The sequence below is a fragment of the Lithobates pipiens genome, unplaced genomic scaffold (assembly GCF_037356315.1).
Source record: "Lithobates pipiens isolate NorthernLeopardFrog02 unplaced genomic scaffold, aLitPip1_a1.2 Scaffold_16, whole genome shotgun sequence".
Classification (NCBI taxonomy): Eukaryota; Metazoa; Chordata; class Amphibia; order Anura; family Ranidae; genus Lithobates; species Lithobates pipiens.
In genome coordinates, this window is record NW_027507748.1 from 375,087,439 (window position 1) to 375,102,120 (window position 14,682).

At 41.3% G+C, this 14,682-nt stretch overlaps 1 protein-coding gene across 7 annotated transcripts in view; it reads left to right on the forward strand.

The window, feature by feature from the left end:
* ULK2 (unc-51 like autophagy activating kinase 2) overlaps positions 1-14,462 on the forward strand; it is a 164,539-nt gene extending 150,077 nt beyond the window's left edge. For 6 of the 7 annotated variants that reach the window (XM_077482145.1, XM_077482146.1, XM_077482144.1 and 3 more), the window contains 2 exons: positions 2,174-2,309; positions 11,194-14,462. In XM_077482145.1, coding sequence (XP_077338271.1) covers positions 2,174-2,309; positions 11,194-11,258 — 201 coding nt within the window. In that variant the 3' untranslated portion in view covers positions 11,259-14,462. Of the gene's footprint in view, positions 1-2,173; positions 2,310-10,709; positions 11,151-11,193 lie in introns of those variants that run through there. The other variant, XM_077482147.1, reaches the window with a different exon arrangement.
* Positions 14,463-14,682: the final 220 nt, after the last annotated feature.

Consider the following 14,682-nt stretch of genomic DNA (forward strand, 5'->3'; position numbering starts at 1 on the left):
AAATCTTGCTGATTGATAGAGGATCAAATACTTATTTCACTCATTAAAATGCAAATCAATTTATAACTTTTTTGAAATGCGTTTTTATGGATATTTTTGTTGTTATTCTGTCTCTTACTGTTAAAATAAACCTACCATTAAAATTACAGACTGTTCATTTCTTTGTCAGTGGGCAAACGTACAAGATCGGCAGGGGATCAAATACTTTTTTCTCTCACTTTATATGGCTGTTGAAAACCTGGGCTAGCCACTGCCATTTTGCTTGTCGGTGTTGGCCTTTGAGGAGAGTAAAATCCTATTTAAAATTATGAGCTTGTGTAATTGGGCCCTAGAGTATACAATTCTTGTAAAAAATACTATTTTTTTTTTGAATTTCAATGCAAGAAAACACAATACATAACCCAATTTTTGGTAAAATCTAAAAGTTGATATGCGGAGTAAATAGAGACCAAACACGTCACGCTCTAAAATTGCGCATGCCCCTGCAACGACAACAACAGACGTAAATTTTATTCTTCATAGGCAACGCGTCAAAAGCCTTTTCAAGTTTCCACTTTAGATTTACACTGGAGATCTGGTGCTAGAATTGCTGCCCATGATCTGACGTTCATGGTAATACCCTGTGACAGCAATAGACAGTGACAAGTACTCTTTATGTAGATCTGGGGTCTTATTGACCACAGATCTCTGCTCTGCCTTTAAAAGAATTTGATCACACCCAGATCAGTGTGATCATATGCTTTCCATTCCTACAAATGGAGCTGGGGAAACCATAAGTATTGCGTGCTCATTGCTTCCTTTTTCCCATATCATAGAGGGGGACAGAGCTTTTCCAGTCTCTGTCCGCTTCTGTGATCAGCTGGCAGAAGCGCCAGCTGGTCGATCGGGTGTCCCAGTGGGACAGGACAGCCTGCGAGAGGAGGGGGGAATGTCCCCTCCAGCTGCTTGTAAAAGCAATCCAGCAGCTAGTTAGCTGCTCAGATTGCTTTTACAAGAGAGCCGACCATCGGCTCTAAACCCTTCTGCTTTGCCGCAGCTGGGCTACATTAAAAAAAAAACTTCCAAGAACTGCATGTCCCGGGCGTCGGGCGTTAGGAATTGAACATCCCTAAAAGGTGTACACAGACCCTATTTTTACATATACTGCCTTAAATATAGTACAGAATATTGCTCCCAGTATCAGTGGCAGGTTAATATAATGAGAGAAACAAGAAATTACATAAGCTCTTCTTTACAAAAGCAACCTTGTGGTTCAACCACAGTGTGATTATCTTTAGCATTTGGGTCATCCTTTTGTCCCCTAGAATCAGAAACTGGTTGTAAATTATTATGGTTCTTGCTCTTACTGCTGGGTTAGCCAACAGACAGAGGAGGAGATGAGAGCTGGTTCACAATGCACCTAGAAAGATGCTGTGGATATTTTCATAATGAGGATATTTCCTTTGCGATATGCTTTATCTTAAAAGGGAATATTAAAAAAAAAATTTTTTTTTTTTTGTGGAAATAGACTAAAGGGATTCAATTTGTAACTATATCTCCTATATGGTTTTAAATCTTTTCCTGTATAAATGCCATTTTGGAAGATGCCTGCTAATTTATATCATTTAATCAGTTGTGGACTGTAGGTATACTTCACAAATACTTTGGGCTTGTGTGTAATACGCCCTGCTACTCCACTGCAGCTCCCTTGCCCCATTTAGTGATAACTGGACTATCCCAGGTGTCTGTTTGTCAATGCAAGTTATGATGTAGCAATGTTAGAATCTTCTTATTTGTAACTACTCTTGTGCATGTAAAGCAGATCAAAAGGGTCATCTTTGATTTGCATATGATGTAATTTAAAGCAGACTTGCATGTTAAAAAAATAAATAAAATGCTTTCCTTTTTAACCCCCCCCCCCCCTATTAACCCCTACATAACCCTAATGATGCCCCTGCATGGGCAAGACAACAGTGTCTCCTTAAAAAAATGTTTTGCTTCCCAGAACAAGTATACATCAAGTAAAGTTTGGACCCCCATCAGCGTTCCTTTCTAGGTCAGTTACTATGGAAGTACTAAAGACATTGTATCAGTATGACAGCAAAGAGTCCAGCATTTTCAGGATAGATACCAACAACACAGGTTTTCTTCATTATCGTTTTATTGAGAAAGTTTTAATTTTTCCGTAAACTAGGTCCAGTCAGCAGCACTAGATGAGATGTTCCAGCATGCAGAGGATATTGCTTACCGCTACCACAAAGCAGCACTACTATTAGAGGGCCTAACCAAGATCCTGCAGAGTCCAGCAGACATTGAAAACGTCCACAAGTGTGAGTATCCAGAAAAATAAGTAAATGTGTAGCTTTTCTATCTTTGTACTGCACTATTTTCAGTTCATGTGCAGATATTTTGAAAAACAGTTGTTTTTGTTCATTAATTTTAATTCGTACATATTGTGTATATATCACTTTCAGTGACCTGTCGGACCTGTCTAGTTTTATTGGCATATGTACTGTTTTCCCCCCGGCACTTCCAAGATCAAGTTTGGGAGTAATTGTAGGTTGTACAGAGATCAGCACTTGCACAACACTAGTTCTCGTCCAACAAGTGTGTATATGTATTTATACAGTGACAAGAAAAAGTATGTAAACCCAATTGACTATTTTTTTTTTTTTTTTTTTTGCAGTGAGTTTAAAAAAAAATGTGAACTGATCTTCCTCCAATTCACAACAATAGACAAACACAATGTGCTTAAACTGATCACACACAAAGCATTCTAATTTTGCATGTCTTTATTGAACACACCCATTAAACATTCATAGTAAGCGAACCCTTGGTGTTAATAGCTGGTTAAACCTCCTTTTGGACAGATTGACCTAAAGCAAGCACTTTTGGTTGCTCTGGATCAGATCTGTGTAACATTTTAGGAGGAATTTTTGACCATTTCTCTTAACTAAACTGCTTCAGCTCAAACACATTTGTAGGATGTCTGGTGTGAATGGTTCTCTTGAGGTTATTCCATAGCATGTCTATGGGCTAAGACAGGGGTGTCCAAACTTTTTTCAAAGAGGGCCAGATTTGATGAAGTGAACATGTGTGAGGGCCGACCATTTTGCCTGACATTCTTTGAAACATTAAAATTAAATGCAAATGAACTAATACACTGCCCAACAAGAATTCTCTTGCCTTTGTGGCTGTGTGTGCTGAAGAGCCTAAGGATGAGCTTGGGCGTGTTATTTGGATATACAGTATTTATAGACGTATAAAACACACCTTCACTTTAAGAGGGAAGTTTCAGGGAAAAAACTTTAATTTTAAATAAAGAACTGTGAAGCAAAATAAGGGTCAGTGCCCATCAATGCAGCCTAATCAGTGCCTATCTGCAACCTCACCATTGCCATGAATGCAGCCCTGCCATTGCCACGAATGCAGCCCTGCCATTGCCACGAATGCAGCCCTGCCATTGCCACGAATGCAGCCCTGCCATTTGCCACGAATGCAGCCCTGCCATTTGCCACGAATGCAGCCCTGCCATTTGCCACGAATGCAGCCCTGCCATTTGCCACGAATGCAGCCCCGCCATTTGCCACGAATGCAGCCCCGCCATTTGCCACGAATGCAGCCCCGCCATTTGCCACGAATGCAGCCCCGCCATTTGCCACGAATGCAGCCCCGCCATTTGCCACGAATGCAGCCCCGCCATTTGCCACGAATGCAGCCCCGCCATTTGCCACGAATGCAGCCCCGCCATTTGCCACGAATGCAGCCCCGCCATTTGCCACGAATGCAGCCCCGCCATTTGCCACGAATGCAGCCCCGCCATTTGCCACGAATGCAGCCCCGCCATTTGCCACGAATGCAGCCCCGCCATTTGCCACGAATGCAGCCCCGCCATTTGCCACGAATGCAGCCCCGCCATTTGCCACGAATGCAGCCCCGCCATTTGCCACGAATGCAGCCCCGCCATTTGCCACAAATGCAGCCCCGCCATTTGCCACGAATGCAGCCCCGCCATTTGCCACGAATGCAGCCCCGCCATTTGCCACGAATGCAGCCCCGCCATTGCCTTGAATGCAACCTCACCATTGCCATGAAGGCAGCCTTTGAATGCAGCCACACCATTGCCATTAGTGCAGCCTGATCCATGCCCATCTGCAGCCTCGTGGGTGGGGGGGGACAGGGAGGGGGCGAGGCGAGCACCAACAGATTACATACAGGAGAATCTCCTGTTTACTCTGTGCCATCGTTAATACAAAGTCCCGCCTCTTATGATAGACAGAACAGTCATCCAATGCCAGCCCAGGAGATGGGACTTCCTATTACAGAGGCTGCCAAGTAAACAGGAGATTCTCACTGTATGTAATCTGACAACACTTGTCCTGCCCCCTCTCTGTCTCCTCTGAGGAACAATAAATACAGTATATATCTTTTGCAGTCCCCCAACAATTCGTTGTGGGCCACAAAAGATATGTATATATCCAAATTACCAGTGGGGCTGTATGAAACCGGACCACAGGCCACAATTGGCCCGTGGGCCGGACTTTGGACATGCCTGGGCTAAGGTCTGGGCTTTGACTAGGCCACTCAAAAGACATGTTTCTTTTTCGAGTCTGTGGTGGATCTACTTTAATGCTGAGGGTCATTGTACTGTTGTATGTCCCAGCTTCTACTATGCTTCAGCTGGCAGACAGGCACCCCAACATTATCCTGTATGATATTTTGTTAAACATGGGAATTCATTTTCCCTTTGATAAGTGGTCAAAGCCTTGAGGCAGCAAATCATGGTGTTTCCTCCACCATACTTCACTATTGGGATGATGTTTTGATGTTGGTAAGCTGTGTCCTTTTTGCTCCATGCATCGTGCTGAGTATTCTTCCCAAACAATTCAACTTTTGTTTTATCAGTACTGAAAACCTTTTCCCAGTAGCAATGCCGTTTGCCAAGATGCTCTTTGACAAACTTCAGGTGTACAGCAATGTTTTATTTTGGAGAGCAGTAGCTGCATCCGTGGTGTTCTGCCACATACACCATGCCTGTTCAAAGACTTGCATATGGATGTTTGCCAGTTCCAGGAATGTCTTCAAGTCTTTAGCTGTTACTCATGGGTTCTTCTTTAGCTCATTCAGGATTCTGTGTTTTGCCTTTAAAGTCATGTTGGCTGGGTGCCCACTTCTAGGAAGACTAGCCACAGTATTAAACTGTCTCCATTTATAGACCATTTGTCTGTCGACTGATGGATGCCTAAACACTTTGAGATTGCTTTGTATACCTTTCCAGCCTTATGCAGATCAACTACTCTTGATCGTATATTTTCAGATAGCGCCTTTTTGCAAGGCATAAGTCACATCAGCTGACACTTCTTCTTAACAACAATCTTAAAATGTTTGAGTACATTTTATCAAAGTAGCTCTAAACCACACCTCCAATTTCATTTCATTAGTTGGACTCCAGGTGTGCAAATTACTGACTCCAATTAGCTTTTGTTGAAGTATTTAGTCTGTTCACTAGTTCACTTACTTTTTCCTCCAGCACTGCAAATGTTTAACGGGTGTGTTCAATAAAGACATGAGAAATTACAATTGTTTGTGTTATCAACTTGAGCACATTGTGATTGTCTGTTGTAAATTAGACGAGGATCAGTTCACATTTTATGTCAAATTACTGCATAAAATAAGTTAATTCCAAAGGGCCTACATACTTTTTCTTACCATTATATACTGTATATATTACAGTACATCTGTCTCCCTGCATTCCACCAATACTGCAAGCAGAGGGTCTTGCGCCTTCCTGCTAAATCCCAACACTTTTTTCTTTATCGTACATCATGGGACATAGAGCCTTAAAGCGGGAGTTCCACCGTTTTTTTTTTTTTTTTTTTTAAAGCCAGCAGCTACAAATACTGCAGCTGCTGACTTTTAAAATAATGACACTTACCCGCCCAGCGCGCCTGCTATGTCGGCACCCGAAGCCGATCTCTCGATCGTCTCTCGGGTGCTGCCGCCGCCATCTTGGGTATGGGAATCAGGAAGTGGAGCCTTTCGGCTTCATTTCCCGGTTCCCTACTGCGCATGCGCGAGTCGCGCTGCGCAATAAGGATGGTCCCCGCTGTCTCTGGGATCCATGTGTTTCCCAGCAGGCAGCGGGGGACTTTCGGAAAGGGGCGTAGATTCTGCGGAAAGGGGCGTACCTTCTGCAGAATCTACGCTGGAAGTGGGTGCAGATACCTGTACTGTACAGGTATCTGCACCCCCCTCCCCCCTGAAAGGTGCCAATTGTGGCGCCGGAGGGGGGGAGGATTCCAATGAGCGGAAGGTCCACTTTAGGGTGGACCTCCACTTTAAGTAATAATTTAATGGGTTATAGGCCACCTTCAGGTGATGGATACTGGTATACCCAATCCAGGAAGTTCATTCCCTATATAACCCCTCCTTCCCGGAGCACGTCAGTTTTTTTGCCAGTGTCTAAGGTGTTGGTCGCAAGTGAATATGTGCTCCGAGTTCCCCCTGAATTCAAGCGTTCCCAAAGATCCAGAAAAAAGACAATCTCTGTTTCAGGCACTAGACTGATTAATATCTCAAGGGGTGATCGTACAGATCCCCACAGAAGAGCAAGGTTTGGGGTTTTGTTCAAATCTTTTTATGGTACCAAAACCAAATGGAGATGTCAGACCCATTCTAGATCTAAAAAAATCTAAATCCGTTCCTGAAGATCTGCTCCTTTCGCATGGACGCATGGAAACAATCGAGTGAATAGTTTCTATCCTCCTAGGAGGAGAACTTCTGGCATCTATCTACACCAGGGTTGCATATCTACATGTTCCTATATTTCCCGCTCACCAAAGGTTTCTGCGGTTCGAGTTAGAACAGGGCATAACAGTCTTGGCGTACCTAGATGATCTATTGATAATAGACCAGTTGGTGGCTTGTTTGGAGAAAAGCGTACGCATTACATAACCAGTTTCCTGGAAAGTTTGGGTTGGATTCTCAACCTAGAGAAATCTTCCCTAATACCGCTAAAAACGCTGGAGTACTTGGGTCTGGTCATAGACACAGCTGAGGAAAAGGTGGACTTGTCTCAGGCAAAGATCAACTCCATAAGAGAGCTGGTACGGATGGTCAGGTCAAAAGGCGATCCCTCCATTCGCCTTTGCATAAGGTTGTAGGAACCATGGTGGCTTCATTGGAAGCGGTTCCCTATGCCCAGTTCCATTCAAGACTTGCAAAACAGTATCCTGTCTACTTGGAACAAAACGATTCAAGCTTTAGAATTACCAATGCGGCTGTCCCCAAAAGGTGTCCCAAAGTCTCAATAGGTGGTTACTAACCCAGAATCTGCTGAAAGGAAAATCCTTCAGACCAGTTATCTGTAAAGTGGTAACGACAGATGCTAGCATTTCAGGCTGAGAAACAGTACTAGAAAAGACAACTGTCCAGGGTCAAGGGTCCAGTGGAGCCTTGCCCATGAATATCCTAGAGATTCAGGCAGTGCGTCTGGCTCTAAAGGCCTGGACTTCCAGGTTAAGGGATTGTCCTGTCAGGATCCAATCCAACAATGCCAAAGCTGTGTCCTATATCAATCACTAAGGGGGCACCAAGAGTCTCTCAGTGCAGAGAGAGGTGAACCATTTTCTAACTTGTGCAGAAAGGAATGTTCCGTGCCTATCGGCAGCCTTCATTCCGGGAGTAGAGAATTGGCAGGCGGACTACTTGAGTCACCAGCAGTTATTCCCAGGGGAATGGTCTCTTCGCATATTTCAGGCTGTTTGCCAAAGATGGGGGACTCCGGACATAGATCTTCTAGCGTCCAGATTCAACATGAAGTTAGTCAACTTTGTGGCCAGAACAAGGGATCCCCTCGCATGCAGAACGGATGCATTGGTGACCCTACGGGATCAGTTTTCACTGATCTGTGCATTTCCCCCTATTCAGTAGTTGCCTCTCGATGTCTTTGCAGGATCAAGATGGAAATAAAGCCTGTAATTCTGGTAGCACCAGAATGGCCCAGAAGTTCATGGCATGCAGAAATCGTAAAGATGGCAGTGGAGGGTCCATGGTCGCTCCCACTACGGCCAGATCTGCTCTCACAGGGACCAATACTCCATCCTACCTTACAGTCTCTAAATTTAATGGCTTGGCTATTGAAACACATGTTCTGTAGAAACGTGGGCTTTCCAGGTCAGTTATCTCTACCCTGATTAATTCAAGGAAGCCAATTGTGGAACTACATTTCCCATGATGCTCAACTACACTGCAGAGTGCATGAACATCATGGGAAATGTAGTTCCAAAACATCTGGGGTGCCAAGGTTTGCCATCACTGTTATAGGGTCTAGAGGGCTTATGTTTCCTGGTGTGAATCCAAGGGTTGGCACCCTCGGAGATATAGCATAGGCAGAATTCTTGCCTTTCTACAATTAGGAGTAGAAATGAAATTGGTCTTGAGTACTTTTAAAGGCCAAGTCTCAGCTTTATCAATCTTATTTCAAAGACTGCTTGCTACACATTCTTTATTCCGGGGTTTTATGCAAGGGGTGATGCAGCTTAATCCGCCAGTCAAACCTCCCTTGAACCCTTGGGACTTGAACTTAGTTTTGTCTGTGTTACAAAAACAGCCATTTGAGCTGATACAACATATTCCCTTAGTCCTTCTGACAGGGAAGTTGGTATTTTTGGTTGCTATATCCTCAGCAAGGAGGGTTTTGGAATTGGCTGCTCTTTCTTGTAAAGAGCCATATTTGATTATTTATGAGGACAGGGTGGTGTTATGCCCTCGTCCAGACTTTTTTGCCAAAAGTGGTTTCAGCTTTTCACCTGAACCAAGATATTGTCCTGCCATTGTTTTTTCCAAAACCATGTTCCAGGGAAGAAAAGTCACTACATTGTCTTTGATGTGGTGAGAGCAGTGAAAATCTATTTAAAGACAACTGCTCAGATTCATAAGACTGATATCTTATTTATTCTGCCAGAGGGTCCTAAGAAAGGACAGGCAGCGTCGAAATCCACTGTCACTAAGTGGATTTGGAAAGTTAGAATTCAAACTTAAACTTGAAGGTTTAAGATTCCCCCTTTTCAAGTTAAAGCGCACTCTACCAGGGCGGTTAGTGCTTCTTGGGCAGTGCGTCACCGGGCCTCCATGGTTCAGATCTGTAAAGCCGCAACTTGGTCTTCAGTACATACATTCACCAAATTTTATCAAGTGGATGCAAGGAGGTATGAGGATATCACCTTTGGACACAGTGTACTGCAAGCAACTGTATAGGTCCTCAAGTCAGGGGGTACCCTCCGTGTTGTCTCTCTCTCCCCTCAAGTAGCAATGCTATGGGACGTCCCATTAAGTTATTACTTAAGGCTCTGTGTCCCATGATGTACGATAAAGAAAATAGGATTTTTTTTATAACAGCTTACCTGTACAATCTTTTTCTTGGAGTACATCATGGGACACAGAGGTCCCGCCCCTCTTTTGGGATTTAAGTATATTGCTTTACTACAAAAACTGATGTGCTCCTGGGAGGAGGAGGGGTTATATAAGGAGTGAACTTCCTGGATTGAATATACCAGTGTCCATCACCTGAAGGTGGCCTATAACCCATTAAGTAATTACTTAAGGCTCTGTGTCCCATGATGTACCCCAAGAAAAGGTAAGCTGTTACAAAAATCCTATTTTTTGTAGTCTTTTACAGATGGTGCTAAGCTCTAGAACACTAGAGACATAGATAGGGACAAGTCTAAAAACTTAGAAGGCACAGAAATTCATATGTCTGTGCTATGTAAAATTGTGGTCGTTTTTGTTTGGTGAGCCACAGGCTGCTGCAGCTCTGATTATTAGGAAAGTTCTAGAACACATTGCTTATCTGTCATGTGTGCAAAATTTTTAATGTGGGTTTTGGGAATACGCATTATAGAGAACAGGAAAAAAAAAAGTTTTTGAAAAACTGCTTGCAGTTTGTTCAACATGTAGAACAGTCTCAAACCTGAATTGAAAATGTTTAGAGACAGAAGGGTAGAATTGGGAAAATCTATCACCAGAGAGAAAGTGAAAAAATATGGAAAAGAATTCCACACTAGCGTGTTCGGGAAAATATGCTGTATGTGCATGTGTGAGTAAATGGTGATGCAGAAGTCATCGGCATGTATACAAGTGTACAGACGTGACAGCCATTCACTTGTATGGGTGGCTGTATGCTGCACTACAGCTCCCTGGGTGCCTGGAAGTCCTGGAAATGTTACCACTATAAGACTGTAACACTTGTAAACTTGTGTGTGCAAGAAGCCTAACCCCCCCCCCCCCCCCCAAGAGCTAAGTAAAGCACTTGGAACATCTATAAACACCACTGTATGTAATGTCAATTAGAATTAAACTCCAGGCAGATATAAATGACACAAATGAATGCAGCTCTTTTGCTAAATCTTAAAAAAAAAAAAGTGTATTCAATGTAACTATTGTAAATACCTGATTTTAACTTTGCATCAGTCTCCTCCTATACCTTGTGCTGCAACACTCGGAGAAGCAGCACTGGCAGCCAATCAGGTGTGCTGTATTTATATATGCTGGATGCAGAGTGAGTAGAGGGATGATCTCATCAGTGTGCTGCTTCTTTTTCAGTGTTCATTCAGCAGGCTCAAGAGGGCACCATAATATTCTTTAAATTATAAATTCACCTTTGTAAAAAAAAGAAATGCACATCTTTATGCAGGTAAGAAAATGTGCATTTATTTTTATTTTTTTACTAGGAGCCTGCAAAGCATCACACCCATGATCAGCAGTTTGCAGGTGCATTGAAGGACTCCTGCAGACTGCCAGTGTAAGCTGTCTGCTCCTACCTCTTACAAGCAGTTACACACCGACAGGAAAATTAATGAACTACCACAGCATTCAACAGTGCCCTGATAGTTTGAGAACTGCAAACCAACAGCGGGCAAAGGCAGACTGCTGCATCTGTAACATGTTACACCCTGAATATAAGTGGTGTCATCCACCTGACCATTCTGGTGAGGAGCTTAATACATTTTAGGACTGGACGGATAGAAATTCAAATCTTTTGGCATCTCAAAGAGCTCCTATATACCTTATATATTTCAATTCTTTATATAGCAGATTGCATGGAGTTTACTTGTATCAGTATATATGTATAATAATGGGATCAGTCAAATGCTTTGGGTTATATATTGCTCTTTTTTTATAGTTCTCCTTTTTTTTCCGGTTTCGTTTTTTCAGATAAAGCCAATGTTGAAAGTAGACTGTCGGCACTTTGCTACGGAGCAGTGGCTGTGTATGAATAGTAACAGTAGCCACTGAAACATGGAAGCGTTAAACAAGGGACCACTATAGCTTAGTTCTTTGTATCTGTTACTAGAGATTTTACATCTAATGCTCGGAAAGAGAAACCAGAATTCCCTTTTGGAGGATTTCAGAGAACAATAATCCCAGGACTGAAAATTTAAGTATGCAGGAAGGCTGCCTTATTTTAAAGACACTCCTTGCAAAACATGCCTTTCAACATACACGTGACACGGAAGAAAATGTCTGCAAATTTTAACCTTGTGTATGTATTTCTAATGTGTAAAATGAATAATAGACTGTGGTTGCTCCAGTAATAACGGACGAGGTGTTGGAAATGGTAACTAGACCTTCAGGAACGGAGGCTGCAAGTTTAGCAGCAAAAGGACTCCATGTTACCTATATAGGAGTTTCTTTAATAAGGTCTGGACCTAGAACATCCATCCATTCATCTTTACAAAGAGAAGCAGAAGCAGAGCACTTTATACTGAGTAGGAACAGTAAAAACTATTCAAATCCAGCCATGTGGAGTCTTGATTCATTTTATTATCCATTTTGATGTTGCTACTTGACGTTCTACTTTTAAACCAATTTATTTTGCACTAATTTCTTAAAACTGTAAATTACCTTATACGGAACTCTTTATCAATATTAAAAAAGGCACAATGAATTTACTGAGAAAATTATCATTTCATTTTATGTATAGAAAAAAAAGTTGAAATTGAATATGTAGCTTCCTAAAGACTTTACAAACTATACAAAAGAATTTATTTGTGACCCTTTTGTATCTCTTTTGTCTAATACTTGATTACTAATGTCTGTTTTCTTTCATGTTTTACTTTGTTGGTATTTGCTTTCTATACAGATATTGTGTGTTGCATATAATGGTTGTGCATGTGATAACGTGCTTACTTACAGTTGTCCTCTTTATTGGGTATTTCCTAACGGACGTAAATATGTTTCACAGACAGTGTTAGAGAGGGAAGACTATGATGTAACATAGGCTGTTGTGTGTGAACTACTACTGTATTAGAGATGTTAAACAGTAGTTTAGGTCAGTTAAATCCCAGTATCTGTAGTGTGGCTTGTAAAGCACTAAGGTGTTGTTCACATGGCTCAACAGTAGGTGGCGTAGTACAAGCAACACTTAACAATGGCACCAAAGGTTTAGTAACAAAAGTTGCCATGTGACTTGTACATCTAGGGGTTATGCTCTCTATAGAAGGCCAGTACTTGGTAAGGAACATCAATTTAGACAACCGATGCCACTTGCTTGGTTTGTATTATGCCATTTTCATTAATGTGAATCTTCCAATACAATTTTGGAAAAGCCTTTTATGTCATTTTTAACTTATTAACTGCCACAATAAAATTGTTCACTTCATAGAGGGTGAGCCCAAGATTATCCATACATGAATTTACCAATTAACAACATTTTAATAGCTTTAACTTCATTGTGGTTATTATTGTAAAAAGGCATTTCAAGTGTATTATGCATTTTTGCCTCTATAAAGTTTGTGCTTTTAGACTTTTTGACAAATTTGGGCAAACCCCATTATTGGTATATCATTTGTATTTACCGTTTTTTTTATTTTTTTTTATGAAAAACTGAAAGACAGTCATGACATTAATCCTGTTTTATTCCTTGTTACTGTATCTGTGTTCCAAACAAAAAGGGGTTTGGCTTAATAATACATTTCTCTAGATTTTTGTTTGGCAATTGTATGTATTTTTACAGAAAAGGCCGATTTATGACAAAGTTTTGAGGCACTAATTTTGCCCATTCACTGTCTCCTGATAGCTGACTCCTGTAGCAAGTTCTACTCATCTAGCATCAGAGCTCTTGTTCCGTTGCTGTCATGGAGCATGGCTTCCAAGTGTGGGGGTGCATTTGATCTCCCCATATGACAATACACATTAATGAATGGCCTATTGCCAGTTATGTGACCGGGCAGTGATGTCATCCACCACAGTAAGCAGCCATGGATGGGTGAGTATACCTTGCTGAAGAGGTGGGCTATCAGGATGCTCTGTTACTCTTCTATGATTGAGCAGATGACAGTGGTATGAATTTACTAAAGACAAATAGATTGTGCACTTTGTAAGTGCATTTTCTCAGAGCTTAGTAAATGTGGTAAAGCTCTGCTGATTTCCATCATCTAATCATATGCAAGCAAAAATGTTTTTTTTTATTTCCCTTGCACCTGATTGGGTATTTTTTACCGAGTGAAGCTTTACCACATTTTCCTATACTAAAGAAAGTGAAACTGTACTTGCAAAGGGCACCGTCTATTTTCTTTAGCATACCAACACCCCTGTCTCTTTAAATTTCTTGCCCTAAAGAAATCCTTTCTTGTGATGCATAATCATCTGTTAATGTTACTGTACAGCCCACTGATAATGAGGTTTACAAGTTTCAGAGAAAAAGTAGAAACCCACTTTCGGGTAGAGGAGAATGCCAACAAATACAAGCGTTCAGTCTACCTTTAGCAGGCTTCAGTTGTCAGCCATGAGAAGGAAGACTTATCGTTACACCACATCACTCAGGTCTAGACAGCATTTGTTTTTATTAAATTTTTTTACTTAAACTGGAACGCTCATTTTAGAGAAAAGGTTTAAGTATTGTGAAAGGTAATGCTACCTTTCATTTTGCCAGGATGAGTATTGGGAACAAAACCATGACATTCATTTAAACAGTCTTGTATTGCGTTTGCCCAGTAGATTCATAAGAAAACACGGAGACTACCATCTAAGCTTGCCCAGCTCTTCCATGAGTTGGCATAATCTCCAGCAAATAGTATTTTTCTCCTGAAACGTTGATACTTGAACATAAATTTTACATTTTTTACAAACAAAAACCTGTCAAATTTAAATACTATTACTGAAATAGTACCAAGGCACTTCACACATCTGCAATACGTTAATATTATTTTACCGCGTGTTTTACTTGACAGCAACGTTTTTATTATTTATCTGAAATTCTGCCAATTAATTTTCAAAGTGTTTTTATTTATGTACTTGCTTGTGAAATATACAAATGCATTGTGTGTGCATTTCTAGGTCTTTAATACCGTGTTTCTACCTCTTGTTTGTAAACTGCATGCATTCAACTTAGGTAACAACTCACAGAACTGTTGCAAAAATAGCCTTTTTTATTATGGCTTGTATAAATGTATATGATGAATAAAATGGGGAGAAAAGCCTAATTCCCTTCTTTTTTTTTCCCCAGCATTCAGAGCAGAAAATCAGCTAATGTTGTAAACAGCCACATTCTGAACTTCTGCTTTTTTCAGGGTACATTTGACTATCTTAAAAAGCAGAACAAACAAACTCCACAGTACATGTTATGCTTGGTGTGTTAAAGTGCACATTCAAAGATATGGCACTGTGGTCAAGGTAGGCATCTGTACACGATTTCATATGCTG